The 17996-nt window shown below is 40.0% G+C and overlaps 1 protein-coding gene across 1 annotated transcript in view; it reads right to left on the bottom strand.

Moving 5' to 3' along the window:
• Positions 1-2377: 2377 nt before the first annotated feature.
• The window catches only part of LOC307032138 (phospholipid-transporting ATPase ABCA1), a 122104-nt gene continuing 106485 nt past the window's right edge, over positions 2378-17996 (bottom strand). Inside the window, exons 47-50 of the mRNA XM_079669919.1 lie at positions 16183-16286; positions 14882-14974; positions 6926-7169; positions 2378-3933 (exon numbers count right to left, since the gene is read on the bottom strand). Of these exons, the coding sequence (XP_079526045.1) occupies positions 3802-3933; positions 6926-7169; positions 14882-14974; positions 16183-16286 (573 nt within the window). The 3' untranslated portion in view covers positions 2378-3801. The remainder of the gene's footprint in view (positions 3934-6925; positions 7170-14881; positions 14975-16182; positions 16287-17996) is intronic.

Below are 17996 nucleotides of genomic sequence, written 5' to 3'. Positions count from 1 at the left end.
TGTTTTTATTTACGTATACAGCTATTTGTTCACTTCTTTATCTCCATAGAAATGTATCTAGACTTCCCCCTGTTCAACATGAAACAGGATGCTCGTGTTAAAATGAACACCAGTAGGGATTTGATTTGAATATTAACTTGTTAACTTCGGTATGTTGTTTTCCTGCAATGGAAATCAGGTTCCACAGAGAGAAAACTAAACGTTGCATGGACTTTTAGTTTCCCAGTGTGTGTTGTGCTGTAAAGAAATATCACTTCTGCTTTTGTCGTCCTAACAACGCTTCTCCTCCTCAAGTGAATTGCCTTTGTTGACATTTTGCATACATGTCACATTGAAATCTCCATCTTGTCTCCTGGTTTGAGTAAAGGAGGATCTTTCTTATTCTTTCCCTCTTTTAATTTAAGATAGTAGCTTCCATAAAGAATAATGCAAAGCCTCTTTTATGACAGTGCTTCTATTGGGTTATTTCTCTCAGAAGGATGTGATGACATTTGAAACTTTATCAAGGCGTCAGAATAGTCTTTGATAGAGTATGGTCTGTGTTTGAGTTATCTAGCTTCCTTTAAGTCACCTTAGCAATCAGCGCTGAGTTATTCCTCTGCAAAAGTCGTTACATCATGTCTCCGTAGGACTTGCGTAGATTATGCAAATGATATTTGTAGTGTTGATTATTACTCCTCCACAATTACATCAGAGCTTAATGAATCATCGGCAGACACCTGGAGGACAAACCTGATCACATCACTGCGTCATTCATTGTTCTTCATCTCCTCGTAATAGTCCTTCTTCTTCTTCTCCTTTGTAAGTTTTCAAAACGTTTGAAACAATGGCAAAGAGTGTTCACTTTGAGTAATACGGCCTCAGCTGATATGATGAAAGTTATTTGAAGGGCGAGACGTATCTCATCGGGGGATTTTTAAGTTAATCAGACTTTACTGATACTACTGATAATAGGCTACTAGTTTTCATCTTAAACAGCTTGGTGAAACATTGTGTTTTTCAGAATAAAGTTGGATTTAGTGCATGTAAACGTGGTGAAAGTTTAATTGCAGTTGATTTGCTATGCAGTGCAGGGTTAGGGGTTAAACAGAAGAAATAAGCCATTAATGCTACACACACCTCCGCCTGCAGCTGCATACTGATCAGCTCAGCGTCCGGATGATTCACACGCGCTTTTATTTTGACGGGGCGTTCAGGGCCATGTTGAAGGGCCACCTTGGTCTCCCCCTCTTTGGGTGCAGAACATATTCCCCCCCCCCCCTCCCTTCAATCGGGATGGTTTGACCTTAGCGTGGGTGGAGTACAGAGAAGAGGGCGCTGTTTAAATCTGAACGGCCGCAGTTTGGAGACCTCACAGTATCAGCACCCTGCACCCTCAGATAAGCACAGTCGGCCAAAAGAGAAAGATACATCTGTTCTCCATCGCTTTACTGCACTGCATCATGGGAAAAATGCAAGGACTCACAAAAAGTACGACCTTCAACATGCTGCAGCAGTGGCGGAAACTTGTGAAGAGTTTTAGTTTTATTCATGAAGCATTATTTTTGTATTTTAAATCTAAGGCTCTATATTCATATTTGTTACTTTATGTATATTATTTAATTAAAAAATCACAATTATTTTGAAACTTTATAACCATAAATTACTTTTGAGTTTTTTCTTGTAAATGTACCACTTTTTAATACATTTCTCTCTGAATATTGACCTCCTTTCCCAGCTCTGTTATTAGTTGTTTTTTTAAATAATAAGGCTGTCACATGACTTCCTTTTTCTAATAGGATGTATTCGTATTACATAAATAATATCACACAATATTTTTTCGATTTAGATTGAAGAACAACATAAACATACCTACAGAAATAATTGAAAATGTCTGCCACTCGTCGTGCATCTTCTCCAGATATGTCTGAATGATCAGTTAACCATCTTCATCCATATCTATTGTTCAGAGTGAAAATTAGAGCAGACACTTCAAATAGATCAGTTGAGTAGGAAGGAAACCGGACATTGTTAATGGAAATTAAATTATAATTTAGGAAACATGTGGTCCAACCTTAAGGCATACACGCTTTGTATTTCATTTGGAAAAAAGACAATACATTCAAATGAATGCACTGCAGGAGACAAGGAAAATAAAGAAAGGAATACAAGTTTCTAAATGTGAAATAAAAGTCTCTCTGCACTGCCGTCTGTATTCTGGCCCCCTGTGGACATGCTCAACAAATGTCAAACACATGAAGAAGAAGTGAGCAGGAAGACAGTAACCCACTGGAAGACAACAGAGAGTGCATCATGTTACAATGTAGCAACAAGTTTAATCGTTTTGATGAGAGGAAGTGTTCACCTCCTAAAGTCAATAAAGCTCCAAAAGAAAATGTTGTTTTGAATGATTTTTAATCTTTGAGACAATCTTTAAATGTTTTACAGTACACACAAGCATGATTTATTATAAATAACTCTTTACATGTAGATTTTCCTGAGGCAAATTGCACATAAACACATTCCTGAGATATGCAGAGGTGACATGTTTGTTGTCAGTGCAAACTATCACTGTAAACGGCATTTTCTAAATGGTAAACATGATAAGGAAATGAAAGTAAAGATAAAAAATCACAATTAAATGTTCTATATAGTTGCATATTATGACGTTGTTTACACATCTTAGAGTAAATAAGGCATGCTGGTGTTTGAAGGCACGTTGTGAATAAATATATATATATATTTAATTATGTAATATTATGACAGTTCTCTTCTGGTCATATGTTATTTAGATTCTGCAAAGAAGAAGAAGCGATAAATAAAATACATTTCACAAGAAAATGCCTTAAAGATGTCATTAAATATGAATCTGTTGGAAACATTCATTAGATATTCTGCAGACATATAAGAGTGGGAAATATGAGGTAGCAACTAACTGTGGTGCATCATTAGAACCAGCAGCAAATTATAACTCATTTCAAATATCATTTCAAATAAGGTTTGATCCCGAGGCATCCTGTGCAGTGTGTGAAGCTACGGCAAACTAAACCTTATACCAAACATCTCCTCGAAGAGGCCCTACCATGCTCATGTTAGTATGTTGTGCTTCTACTGTGACATGTTCACCAGAGCCCAGGTCTGCTCTGATTGGTCAACCGCTTAGAGATGTCAATGTGTTGGAGTGCTAGCCTATAGAAGCGCAAGTGCTGAAAAATGAGTATAACACACTACAGGAAAGGGAAAACCCAGACAAGCATTAAGCGGCGTCCTTCAAATTAAGTCATTTTCTTCTGAAATTAAGTCTTTAGAGTTGATTAGAAAACCTGAAAAAGTGCAGTAAGAGTGTTTGATTTCTCTTTAATCAGTGCAGTGTAGGAAGAAGATTTCTCCTGATGCAGACACGTTGAAATAATCTTCTACTTTGAATGAAGTCCTTAAAGCTTACTAGTTTTCTAAATGGTAATTTCTCTTGATAACAGTGCATTCACCAACTCTTTTTGAAATGTTCTCCTATTTAAGACTCATTTCAATATCCTTACTTGTTTTTAATAAAATAAACACATTATTTTTGTCCTTTCTTTGCAGTTCCTCTTTCCACTGACGAAATATAAAACATATTTAAAACTGCTAAAAGAGTATTCTTTCACTTTAATGAAACAAGGATTTGATTACGCATGATAAGGCTGGATTAAGATTGGTTAAGTAAGAGATGATTGGGTACAAAGGGCGATGGAAGACAAACATTTAAATGTGTCATTTCTGGACACATCATGCAGATTCAGAAACGTCATCATCCCTCGGCCAGAGTCAATTGAAATGTGTTCAGACTCGTTTCAGGTGTTCCTCTTGAGTTTTCACAGCCTTCAGCGGCAGCTCGTCTGAGGTGTCCACGGCGTTGTCGAAGGTCCGAGCGTCCTCCTCCGCATGCTGGTGCCTCGCAAAGTTCACAAACACCTGAAGCAGAAGGAGAGGAGAAGAGGAGGAAGAAGCCTCTAAATTAAACAGCAAGGAAGCATCATATAAAAGTATAAGAGCATTGCTTCGGGATGTAAAAGGATACGTGAGATTGTATGAACAATAAGAGCAATTCAATCAGACGTCACTGAATTCAATCCTTTTCAAAGATACACGCCCTATTCAATGAAATGGGTAGATAGAGGGTAACCATGTGAGAAAATGGAGAGTAAAGATATTCTGTTTCAGTAACACACTTAAATCTTCAGCTTTAGAATGTAATGCTACTAATAAAGATGACATTTGAACAAAAGAGGAGGTTTACGGCTTTGCTGCTGCAATAAAATAACCTTTCCTTAATATTATGGTCCTTTCAAATAACATAGAATATCATTTCTACACGTCTCCTTTTTATTGAGTCATGTTGAAGATAATTTTCCTCCAGTGGTGGCAGTAATTATTCGGCCGTCTCTACTTTGACAAGGTTTTTACTTAGAAGTCAGATTTTTTTAAAGGAGGGATTTTCAGTCACATTTGAAATGTAAGAAAAGCAGACTTTCATCCTTGGTTCATTCCAAGATAAAACGTCAGTCAAATGTCATAAAAAGAGTGTATGCATATTTGAAGCATAATCATAAATCACTTTGGATCTATAATGGATATTTGTTTTATTAAATCTATCATTTAGATTAGGGCTCATTTCACTATAATACCAGTTAATTGGATTGTCAGTCACCTTTACTGTTGTCACAGTGTGTTAGAGCTTCTGCAATATTGAAATTGTTTAACAGTAACAGACAGGAGTTACATTAACTCTAAGAAGGTCACATTGCTTTTTAAATATACGAAGACAGGGAAGTGATAACTAAGCTATGATATCTTATGTGCTAAAGGCTTTCCTGCTTTAGTAGTGCAGCAGGGACTATAGTGCACATTAAGGGGTAGAACAGTAGAAAATAGTCCACGCTAACACACACAGTCACATGTTCCTGTGTGTGTTAGCGCTGAGCTGCAGGCTGTGGATCAATACTAATCGCAGTGCAGGTCGTCTGCTATCCTACAGGTCAACGCTGCTCGCTATAAATCACAGACTGGGAGGTGGCAGTCTGCACATGGAACTATCAGATATTTACTGACTCTTATCTGAGAAATATTTAACAAAGAGGTCCTATTCTTATTTATGCTGTTTTCCTTTCCTTGCAGTTTGTTCTAGAGGTTTGTGTGCATGTACTGTAAATGGACCGCAAAGGCTGAAATCCCAAAGACTTTCTCTCCCACCAAAATGATCAATGGCGTGAATCATATTGCAATTGCAGTTATAGTCAAAACATAAAAAATGTGTTAGTTTTCCAAATCATACAGCCCTAGTGATGACGTGTGAGTTAGGAACTAAGGAGAGGCATTACAATATCCACCTGTGAGTTTTGAAGTCTTGAGTTCTTCAAAGTAACATCCAAAAGTCTGATTTCATGATAGGCTCATTGCCCCATGAAGAACACAATCTGCTTGAATAAAGCTAAAGAACATTCATCTTGAATTGATAAGGAAATGCTTCATACTTCTCCATTTAAATATTTTCTCTAAAGCATGCTGATGACCTGCCAGAACCCTTAGAGGGAAACACACACACACTTTCTCTCCACTCTGATTGCGTGTGCTCCTAGGGGTCGTTTGAGAAACACAAGGTGAAGCCCGCCTGTAGAACCCAGCCTCAGTTCATCTCACAGCTGGCTGCCTGAGCGTTTTATTTTAAGAAAAACCTTTGTGCAGATCCTGATCGATCGGCTGAGCCAAGGCCGGGCTGTGTTTGCTGCAGAGACTCAGAGGAGTCCTCGACGGTCAGTCTAACAGCGTGTGGGCAGAGAGGGATCTTTAACTGAGACCCTGCACTGAGCGGACTTTAACTGAGGGCACTTCAAAATGCTCAATGCATTGATTGAAGCACTAATGATCTGCTAAACTGAGCCAAGAGTTGCAGGAAAACAGCAGGACAACAGAGCAGGACCCGGATGCTCTTCAATCACAAGTTAAATGGGGAGATTGACATCGGCTGCAAATAGATGCTAAATATATGTATGCTTCATTAAAAATGAAATACATGTTTACGTGTGAAGTGATTCTGATTAAAGCTGGTAATTGTGCATAGTGTCTGATAAAGCTGAGGCTACACTATATACAATAAGTATTACATATTTGTGGAATTAGATTTTATAAATTGTTTAAGGCATTTCAATAACTCCGAAGTTTAAAAAAAAAAAAAATACAAATATTCACATAAATATGCAATACATTAATAATAAATAATTATTATTATGACAGTAACAATAATGAATAAAATGACATTTGGCACATTTCTACCCGAAACGGATGAATTTCAAAACGGATGTTTTGCTCTTAAATAAATGATTAAACAATTTCCCTCCCATGCTCCGCTCAAAACACCTTTGCCATCATCACTCTGCACCTTTAACTAACCTTTGGAAATAATCATGGTTTCACAAAAGAAACATACAATGCCCAGAGCAAGGTGGAAATGCTTCTCGCATCATGGAGCCGGTGTTGCCTTTTTCTATTTCCAGGTGCTGTCAAGCTAACAATGCAAAACAGCAACTGGAAGAACAGTGTGTGCCGAGCACCTTAACATAACATGTTTTGCAAATATATTGCTTCATTTCTGATGGTATAGATTATATTATAGATACTGCTGGCTTTGTGCCGCAGTAACACTGGATGGATGGAGATGGAGAGATTTCCGCTGATTGATTTGTACCTTTACCCAGGAGAGAGATACTCTGGAGGATTGATCACAGGGACGGTGTTGTTCACCTCTGCATTATTTCATTTCAATTTCATCTGGCACCATTTTACAATATTTATCTTTGACCTATTTTGTATTTCATTTTGTACCTTTCTATATTCTGCCTATAATAAAGCCTTTGATAAGCCTGCTTTTTTATAGAATATTTAGTATATTAAAAGCTGTGGCTCTGACCTGGTCCAGCGTTGTCTGGGAGACGGAGTAGTCCTCCACCTGCAGGCGCTGCTGGTGGCAGGTGAACTGGCTGAAGATGTGTGCCAGCGCCCCCTCTGTGTAGGGCAGCTGGTACTGCAGCGTGTTGTGATGCTTCTCCTTCAGCACACTGCCTGGGAACCCCTGCTGCACAAAGTCCTCCACCGGGCTCAGAGCGGGGGGGGAGCCGCCCACACGCACCGTCACCGTGTAGCCATCACCGAACCTAGAAAAGAAAACACAGGTTAGCTTTCTGTCAAGCGACAGTTGCATCTGGATATGGAAACTGGTGGTTTTCCACTCTAAAGCTGCGCTATAAATGATACTCATACAGACAATATAAATGTGTCCTGTGAAAGAGGGCTGTTGCAGTGACAAACTCAGAGAGAATAAGATCCTAACTCACTAAATCTGTTGGTTAGAGAGGGTTTCTTCCACGACGAGATGATGAGGAGACAGATATGGCATCATAAAACATAAACTGTGACAATATTAACATGCAAATTGCTTGATTGCACTTACTCTAAGACACTTTGGATAGATGTGTCAGCTAACCAAAATAATTATACAAATGTATTTTGAAGGCGCCTTGAGAATTGGTGTCACCCAAGGAGAGTTTATTTTGCATAAAAGGAATACTCAAACAGATTAAAACATAACAAACACAAGAGCACAGCAGACGTTAAATACATTTGAATAAAGATCATTATAAGGGACACAAGGACATGTGAAGTAAAATCAGCTGAAGAGACAGATTTCAGACTGTTAATATTGAATCTGGTTGTCGAGCCGACTCCAAACGAATGTGACGGCTAGATGTGTAAATAAAAAGCTGTTTCTGACTCAATGTAGCAGATCATTTGTTGTATTTAAAGCAATCTAAAGGAACAAAATGTCAGTAAGTCTTCTTTAGTAGTATATGATCAGAAATGCAACAACAGTTTTTTAAATATGTCAACCTGATCTTGTAATATAGCTTTATAACAAGAATGATATTCCTGGACATATAACATTCTCCCAGATGAAAACACAGCTAAGCTCTGAAGCTAATTAGCCCCCTCTCGGCCGTAGCTGTGTCTGCTGTGCATAGAGTAAGACCAGTGCCTTGTTGTTCTGTCGTTAGCGCTCTTATGACCCGTTGTTTTCTGCCTAATTAATCCCTTAATGTTGGATTTACTGGTGGAAGCGTCCACTGTGGGCTGGTACCGAGCAACACGCAGCGAGAGGCAGAGGCTCCCTCAGTGGCAATTAGAGATATGGAGAGTAAACTGCAGGCTGCAGGTCCCACAGGGAGGAGGAGACAGGAAGTGGAGCCGCTGCTGAGCTGCACAATGATCGGCCCCGAGGGCCCCGTGGTCCTTAAGTTAAAACTGGTGAAGAGCCACAAAGCAAGAGCAGTATGCATCGATAGCATATGGGAACGCGCATCAAATAGACTTTTTCAAGAGTCTTTTTAATGCCACTTATGGAAACAGAGACACACTTCATTTGAGTTTTCTTGCGTTGTGATTGGACGAACCAGAATACCTTTGCGGTTAAGTTGGAATTACTTTGGAGCATAGCGCATGGATCCGAATATGTTTTGTATTTTACTTGGATGACTGTGGTTTAGGAAGACACTTTGGCGTGCACGTTGAGGTCATTGTGCAGCAAACACTGGACTATATTCCATTTGACGATGCCTTTGAGCAAATTGCATGCTCTCCACAGCAGCATCTGCATCCCTCCTGCTGCACAGAGCGCCTCAGGGGACCCAAAGCACCCTTAGGTGAAGTTATGTAGTGCACATCACAACAGCGCTTCATTAAGCAGTCGCCCTTCAACCATCACAAATTACACTCACAATGTCCGGAGCCCTGCTACACCTCTCAGTCAGAGACTCTGCTTATGTGTAGTGTATCAAGTGCAAATATAAAAGCAGGATTATCATGCCCATCAGAGGGATAGGGCTCTCAAACATGCACTAAAGAATTTAAACCATCGTATCTCCTTCAGACTTTAATTTGTTATATCCATCACATACTAATATAATTACCATTCATATTCTCCAATAAAACCACACCACAGGACTCAAATGATCAAGGGTATTATACATAAAGGATTGTGAAGGTAAAATATACGCTTGGTCACTTTCAGCTGGAGAAAATATGCACATCTATCTCACAAATCCGCTTCCGCAATTTGAGCCCTAAATATCTTTGTTAGCTGCAGAACATTCCAGAAGTAATATGTCCCCAGACACACAGGTGTGAATATGTTGCTATATCAAATGATGTTTCACTTAAGGAAACTGCCTTTACAGAGGTCTGTGCTCCCCAAGCACCCATCTAGTTTAAAGAGGCCCTGAAACACCTCCTACACATTGTACATGATAGGCTAAAGGGAGAGACAGCTCGAATGGGTTGACCAATCACAACAGAGCTGGCCAGCTCACCAATCAGAGCAGACTGGGCTCTGGTTTCAGACAGAGGGTGAAAAGAGGTGCTGCAGCACAGGCAGTATGAGGAAAATAAAGACCTTTTTGAACATTAAAGCATGGAGACATGTCCCAGTAGGAACAATGCGGTAATATGAACCTTAAAATGAGCAGAATAGGGTCTTTTTAAAATGAAAACGCTGCAAAGATTGAAAGGCAACCTTCAACAACAACAACAACAACAACAACGGGCAAATGATAGAAAATCATGACTAACTAAGAACAAAAATAATTAGCTTTTCTCAATATTTCTTGCCCAGATCTCGCCAAATATTGCAAAGTTACCACAGTAAGTCATGATTTGCTGAGGTTTGCACACGCACCATCTTCTTCCAACATTATTTATACTTGCTAAAGCTGCAGCACCAGTGTGACGCTGTACAATCTAGAGACGGTGTTATAAGATGCAGCAGAGTGTAATCAGACAGCAGCAGCACATGGAGACTAAATTCATCCTCCAATCAGGACCCTAATCCCCCTGTGTTCATTTCAGCTGCCTTTCCCAAGGACTGAAGACTCACACGAATGCATCCAATAAGGGCAGAATGAATTGTGGCTTTTTATCAATCACCTTCCTCTCATTTCTCTGTCTGCAGGAAAAAGATCTTTCTTCATACAGTATTCACCATTTTGACTCAGCATTCAAGACAGTAGATCGAATGTGTCTGCTCTCCTCAGATAAGAGATCTTAAAACAATTCATCATCTTTTAACTGCAGATTCTTAAACTGAAAGGACCATCTTTGCAATCCGTGCATTGGGGGAAATGATGCATACAGCACCACATTGTTAAAATATAATTCAGCAGCTCCCCACTGTAGTGTCCTCTCTCCTTTATTCCCCTCTGCTCTCTCCTTCTTCCATGTAATTTAAAACAAACAAGGCCAGACACAGATAAGGGCACGACAGGCTCAAAAATAATTCTGAAGCTTCCTTCCTCTCAGAAAGGTCACATCACCGCTGCACAACCTCAATTTGTGATCAGACAGGAAGCAATCCATACAAATCTGTGGAACATAGTAGATTTGCACCACTAATAGTTCAAAAGAAACTGGAAATGGGACTTTATTGAGTTCAAAGAAAACTTTAAATCCGTCCCAAGCCATAGTCCTCGCTATTTACAAGCTTTTTTAATGCAATTTCAAAAGCAATCTCACATGAAGGACACCATGCTGCCTGTGACAGGGTTTTCAAACATGCAAAGTTCACCCTATAAAAAGCCTGCAGCCATGAAGCAATCTGTGCAGACCTTGAGGCATCGGATGTGGAATACACTCTGATGGAATAATGTCTATGAATCCTGTGGATGGCGCTTTGGAGGATCTGCACACCCTCTGTGTCTGTCTTAATTACAGCTGCGTGGCTGATGCATCTGCAGCCTGAAGATAATTATTTTGTCAGCCGGTGACACACACTCAAAAGCTGTAAACTGTTCAGTTAATGGCACACCTGCAGAGTGAGTGGGGGGGGGACTTTATTGGACTCAACTTCAGAGGATTGATCCAAACTTTTCAGACGCCGCCGCTCTTGTAAAAAAAACTCCCACACCGCATTACCTTAATGCATTAAAGGCACTTTAGCCTCCACTTTTATATCATGGAGGAGGAAAGAAGACTGTGTACTTACGGCAGGAGCTATGAGGAGGGGATATGAATGATATCAATCAGGGGGAAAAATCCTGCTTCGCTGGCGGTGGCCTCTCTAACTGACAGATTATACAGGAGCTGCTTTTATTGGAGCCTGCACTTCATTTGGCTTTACTTAACACCTGGGACACCGCAGCACTAAAGCACTGTTTACAGCCTCTGCACATCCTCACTCATTCATCTCCCCTTCTCTGTCAGACGCTCATAAATTCATGTGAGGGTCTCAGTATAAGGATGTTTTTAACACAGGAGGACGATGAAGGGGCTTCTCTCTTTAAGGGGATATTTACACTCATTTGGGGTTGATTGATACGTCAGCTGCGTACTAAAGGGGGCAGCACTAACAAGCACTTGCATGGAGGCAGGAAGTGAAGAAGAGGAGGATGAGCAATAGGGGGTCAAGATGTAAGAGCAGACCCCCCGTGGTGCTTTCAGAAGCTTGTGATGAAAAAGAGATACGAGACATTGGGGGAGGAAGCTGCACCTCCAGCGTTGCAGGTCAAAGGCTCACATTGTGTGACAACCACCTGCCTCCATCGCCATGCAACCCCCCTCAAAGCCCCTGCTGTGTGATGGAAGTCTTTCCATCCAGGAAGCATGTGCATGAATCAGAAAAAACACTGGAAGCTTGGTGTTTTCCTCACCACGACGTAAAGAATGCTATATGGATCACGTGTCTTTGCAGAACAAACATGTGGAAGGATAGTGACGGGAAAAGAAAACAGAGGAGACGCACCTTAATTGCCTTTTCAGTCATTAACAGGGTCCCACACCTCATGAAACATTAATTACAGCGCGCAGAGGAGGAGATAGGGATGTCTAATTAGAAATTATTCACCGCGCCGCGACGAGAGGAGGGTCAGCAGCGTGTTAATGCTGAGTTTGAGACGTCAGGGTTATCTGCTGCTCACTGAAGAGAGGTGTGAGGCTCTGATACCTGATCGCATGTAGAGAGGAGGGGGATATGTGTTAACACCCACTCACTCACACTCCTCCTACCTGTCCTACACCTCCTCATCCATACATGATTTACACCACCCTGCACACAGGTGTCAATGAGGATTTGTAGTCGACTCAAACATCCAGGAGGCGCCACATCGATGTCACACTTTTTCATGTTTACATTTTATATTGAGGTTTTGTCATGAAGCTTTGACCCTAAAAAAAATGAAAATCCCCCCAAAAAGCGCAGTTACAGTGAAAAATAAAAGAGTAGATACATTTTGTATTTAATTAAATAAATAAAAAGTTTGAGAAATAAGAAGAATGTAAGTAAAATGTCCATAATGAGTACTTAGTTGCTTGGTATATAGAAATGCTCCAGGAGAGTATTGATGTTCTGTTCCACCGTGTGTGTGTGTGTGTCTGTGTGTGTGTGTGTGTGTGTGTGTGTGTGTGTGTGTGTGTGTGTGTGTGTGTGTGTGTGTGTGTGTGTGTGTGTGTGTGTGTGTGTGTGTGTGTGTGTGTGTGTGTGTGTGATAATGTCAGCAGACTGTACCTAAGGTAATGGAAGTGCTCTGTGTGTCACACTGGGCTGGGGGCGGAAGTGCTGAAATGTCAGATGAATATCAGAATGTGTGTGAGAGACGTACATGCAGACTATTAAAGGGAGGAGGGGGGGGGGCTAATGGATAAGGATGCATGTGTGTGCAGAAACATGTGGAACAGAGATAATGGAGATATGGATGTTAATGTGAAATCAATATGTCATGGTGAGTCTGCGGGAATTATGATGCTGCATACATGTTTGTGGGTTATCTAACACATGACAGTAATGAATGAGAAACTATTACATAGCATCTATATACAGTGGGGGAAAAAAGTATTTAGTCAGCCACCAATTGTGCAAGTTCTCCCACTTAAAAAGATGAGAGAGGCCTGTAATTTTCATCCTAGGCATACCTCAACTATGAGAGACAAAATAAGAAAGAAAATCACATTGTCTGATTTTTAAAGAATTTATTTGCAAATTATGGTGGAAAATAAGTATTTTGTCACCTACAAAAAAACAAGATTTCTGGCTCTCACAAACCTGTAACTTCTTCTTTAAGAGCCTCCTCTGTCCTCCACTTGTTAACTGTATTAATGGCACCTGTTTGAACTCGTTATCAGTATAAAAGACACCTGTCCACAACCTCAAACAATCACACTCCAAACTCCACTATGGCCAAGACCAAAGAGCTGTCAAAGGACACCAGAAACAAAATTGTAGACCTGCACCAGGCTGGGAAGACTGAATCTGCAATAGGTAAGCAGCTTGGTGTGAAGAAATCAACTGTGGGAGCAATTATTAGAAAATGGAAGACATACAAGACCACTGATAATCTCCCTCGATATGAGGCTCTACGCAAGATCTCACCCTGTGGGATCAAAATGATCACAAGAACACGTGAGTAAAAATCCCAGAACCACACGGGGGGACCTAGTCAATGACCTGCAGAGAGCTGGGACCAAAGTATCAAAGGATACCATCAGTAACACACTACGCCGCCAGGGACTCAAATCCTGCAGTGCCAGACGTGTCCCCCTGCTTAAGCCAGTACATGTCCAGGCCCGTCTGAAGTTTGCTAGAGAGCATTTAGATGATCCAGAAGAGGATCGGGAGAATGTCATATGGTCAGATGAAACCAAAATAGAACTTTTTGGTAAAAACTCAACTAGACGTGTTTGGAGGAGAAAGAATGCTGAGTTGCATCCAAAGAACACCATACCTACTGTGAAACATGGGGATGGAAACATCATGCTTTGGGGCTGTTTTTCTGCAAAGGGACCAGGACGACTGATCCGTGTAAAGGAAAGAATGAATGGGGCCATGTATCGTGAGATTTTGAGTGACAACCTCCTTCCATCAGCAAGGGCATTGAAGATGAAACGTGGCTGGGTCTTTCAGCATGACAATGACCCCAAACACACCGCCCGGGCAATGAAGGACTTGCTTCGTAAGAAGCATTTCAAGGTCCTGGAGTGGCCTAGCCAGTCTCCACATCTCAACCCCATAGAGAATCTTTGGAGGGAGTTGAAAGTCCGTGTTACCCAGCGACAGCCCCAAAACATCACTGCTCTAGAGGAGATCTGCATGTAGGAATGGGCCAAAATACCAGCAACAGTGTGTGAAAACCTTGTGAAGACTTACAGAAAACATTTGACCTCTGTCATTGCCAACAAAGGGTATATAACAAAGTATTGAGATGAACTTTTGTTATTGACCAAATACTTATTTGATTTTGATTTTGATTTTTTTTTTTCATTTTGTCTCTCATAGTTGAGGTATACCTAGGATGAAAAGTACAAGCATCTCTCATCTTTTCAAGTGGGAGAATTTGCACAATTGGTGGCTGACTAAATACTTTTTTCCCCCACTGTACATGTACTTTTACTGGAGTATTTACTTATTACTCCACTACGCTTACTGGGAAATATTTACTTTAGGCTACACTAAATATACTGACAGCATTAGATAAGTACTTTTCAGATTAAGGTTATTTATTCAATCTACAATCAACAAAAAAATTATTATATAATATATACTTTGCGTAATGAATGTGTTACATTTGGTACTTTAAGTAAAGTGTAATGATAAAACGTATATACTTTTAGTTTAAAATGTGGAGGTTAACTGAGGTTTCACTAAAACTAAAAACTTTTGGCACAAAGTCTCTACTTGAAATATACTGACAACATTAGCTGCTAGATAATTTTCAGATTTAAATCAGAAGGAGACACAGATTTCTTTCATCTCAGTTTCAGGAGCTTTGTACTTTGTTTTTTGTGCGTTTAAGAAGAAGAAGAAGAAGAAGAAGAAGAAGACGAGGCTCACCTGCTCTTCAGATGCTGGATGCTCCCGAGGCACTTGAAGGCACCGTTGACCATGATGGCCATGCGGGTGCAGAGAGCTTCACACTCCTCCATGCTGATGGGGAAAGCCGGAATAAGAAGCAGTATTAACACCAGAGGAAACTGCACCTGTAGGACTATAATGGGAACATGTCACTGTGACCCAGATACCAGTATATACCATATTTAAAAATAGCACAGGAACAGAAGCTAATGTGAAGGCTATAAAAGAAGACCGGAACAAGTAGAGGCAGGACTTATATGGTTGACCTGCAATGAGTATATTTAATGAATACATCCTGTGAATCCATCTGTCCGCTTTCATCTTAGTATGAGAGTTGTGTTTTTCTCCAGGACATATTTGGCACCCAACGATGGGCGACTTATTGCTGCCACCTCCATGTTTGTGCAGGTCCTTTTAAATGACTGTCAGTAAACTGTATTCAGTTTATTTGAACTTGCTTCTTAAGGAGCCACAACAAAGTGGGACAACTAATTGTGTCACTTCCAAACAATTTTAATGAGACTGTGTCCTGTTTAGAAAAAGGTAAATAGAAAAATAAAAAGAGCATTTTGGCATTTCTACTTTAACACCATAGACTTAATATGAAGGTGGTAATTAGGGGGAGAAAAAGGGACCATACAGTACACACTTCTTATTTTCCTCTGGCTGCAGCAGTGTTTGAAGTAGAGGTAACACCTTTCTGAGGGATTGTGTAATTAGGATTATCACTTTGTAAAAGGTTGTGAAGTGCTTCTTAACAAAACACCGGCACCTGGTGACGCCACGGCCCATTGGACGCCGCTAAGCCACACCGCCTCGCTTACAACAAATGCTTTTACTCCTCCATGAAGGGAGAACAACATGTAATGAGCCTAATGTATTCCTGCAGCAGGGGCGCAAATGATTCAGGCGATTTGGGAAATGGTGAAATGAATAGGCATGTGAAATGTTCCATATCCACGTCAACTTCCAAAAAAGATTAGACGTTTAATCTTCTCCTCACTCAGAATGACAGGGGGAAAAGTAGCTGCAGGAAGTGCTGAAAAGATATCGACAGTTTCTGTTTTCACGGCAGTCGGTCAACGCGGCCTCATGAAAGCTTCCCAGCAGTCGGTGTGTCACTGTTGATTTAACGGCCACGCTTTTAACAATTCCTCACAACTAAAGAGGAGCGCCAATCAATTACAATTACGCCCGTGCAGCTCTGCTATCCTGGGGAAGAGAGTCAATATTTCTATGTTGAAGTGTGCGCATGAGAGGTAATGGATGTGCTGCTGCACCTGTGAGAGGTCAGGATGACGGAGCGTCCCTCCTTGATGACGCTCAGGATGCAGTCCCACAGGAAGCGCCGGGCCTTAGGGTCCATGCCTGTGGTGGGCTCGTCCTAAATGAATAACACATTTGGTTTACAGCAATAATCTACTGTAAACAAATCATTGTTAATATCCAGATGAGTGACACATTCACATAATTTAATAAAAGGAACACATGAATATTTGATTTATTTAAATTGTATTATTTTTTGTAAAGTGCATTTGAATGCTTAGAAAAGCAATATACATTTAATGCATTTTTATTATTTCATTACTTTTCAGTTTTATTATCAATGAATAAAGCTTAAAAATATAAACAAATAAGAAAATAAAATAAACAAACAAACATAAATACAGGAAAATAAGTGAATAAAGACATATATGGATAAGTTATAAAAATAAAGGAAAATTAAAATAACATTATATAATAATTATAATATAATATATTTCTTAGAAATTAAGAAATACTACAATTTGGTCCCGGCCAAAAAAAGTATTTCTATTGTAGGTTCATAATTTAAACTACAGTTCTTAATGTTTATAACTTTTAATATTGTTCATACTGTAATGTGTCATATTTATAAACTTATATTATACCTCTACATTACACAGCAACTTCATGCTTCTCATGCACTCCTGGTTGGTATGTTAACTGCATTTCCCCAGATTTTTCAACAATGCAATGACAATAATGTAAAATCAAAGAAATTCAAGTTTATTATTATAAACTTGAATTTCTTTCATTTTACATTATTGTCATAACAAGAAATCATTCAACATTTAGCAATTACCACAGCATGGGGTATCTGGACTGACTGAAAAAATCAAAAGATAATGAAGAAAAGGAAATGTTTCGAAGAGTTCAATCTGTCTAATAGAGGCTTCTGCTGACGATGTACTGTAGGACTGCTTGTTTGTCAATATAGAGGGAAATACAAGTCACACTCTCTCACACACAGAGAGACACACACACACTCTCTCCTCAGGGCTGGTCTGTCTGTACATGATTACACACTGTCAGTACTCGCTCCATCGTCTGCTTCCAGGCCTCACTGCACATCCTACAGGGTATCTACATGTTTGCCCAGAGTGTGTGCCCAGAGTGTGTGTCCGTGTGTGTGAGACACAATACGGAGAGTGACACACATGAACCCCCCGCCTCAGAGAGAGGAAACAGTCGTCTGGACGTGTGCAGAGCCAGGAAACGAACATGGAGGGAGAGATTATTCTGGATTATTATTGATTTATTATGCATTCATTATTACATGCAGAAAATTATTACATGCAGAAAATTATAATCGGCATCTAATGCATTGCTTTAAATGATGCTAAGGAATGGTTTTCGTTATGTATGAAGTGAGATGACATGTATTTAAATCAAAAAACATCTTAATAATCGTAATGAAATGTATACTTTGCTCAGTGTGATCATTTGAGTTTGTCCCTCATAATAACACAGACAACTCCCTAATGCACATTTAAGCAGTTCATTAAACCATGTGATGCATTTAATGCTGAGTCATGCCTCCATTAATCTTCCATTAGTGAGGAATGGGCTTACTTTTAAGTCCTGATGAATAGAAATATAATAACCGATTAAGGGGAATTTAAAACGTGCACACTTCCAATTGGTTCTCTCTTGAGGAAATACAATTCAAGCATGACCAGAGCTTGAACTAAAACGCCTTTTCATCCACACGTTATGCACCATTCAATAGGGTCTCAGTATTCCTGCAGTGATCCAAAACTTGTTTTTCTACACATTTTTGAATTTGAGTCTG

This window comes from Notothenia rossii (genome assembly GCF_949606895.1).
Source record: "Notothenia rossii genome assembly, chromosome: 3".
NCBI classification, from domain to species: domain Eukaryota; kingdom Metazoa; phylum Chordata; class Actinopteri; order Perciformes; family Nototheniidae; genus Notothenia; species Notothenia rossii.
This window is presented reverse-complemented; position numbering and strand designations above follow the sequence as displayed.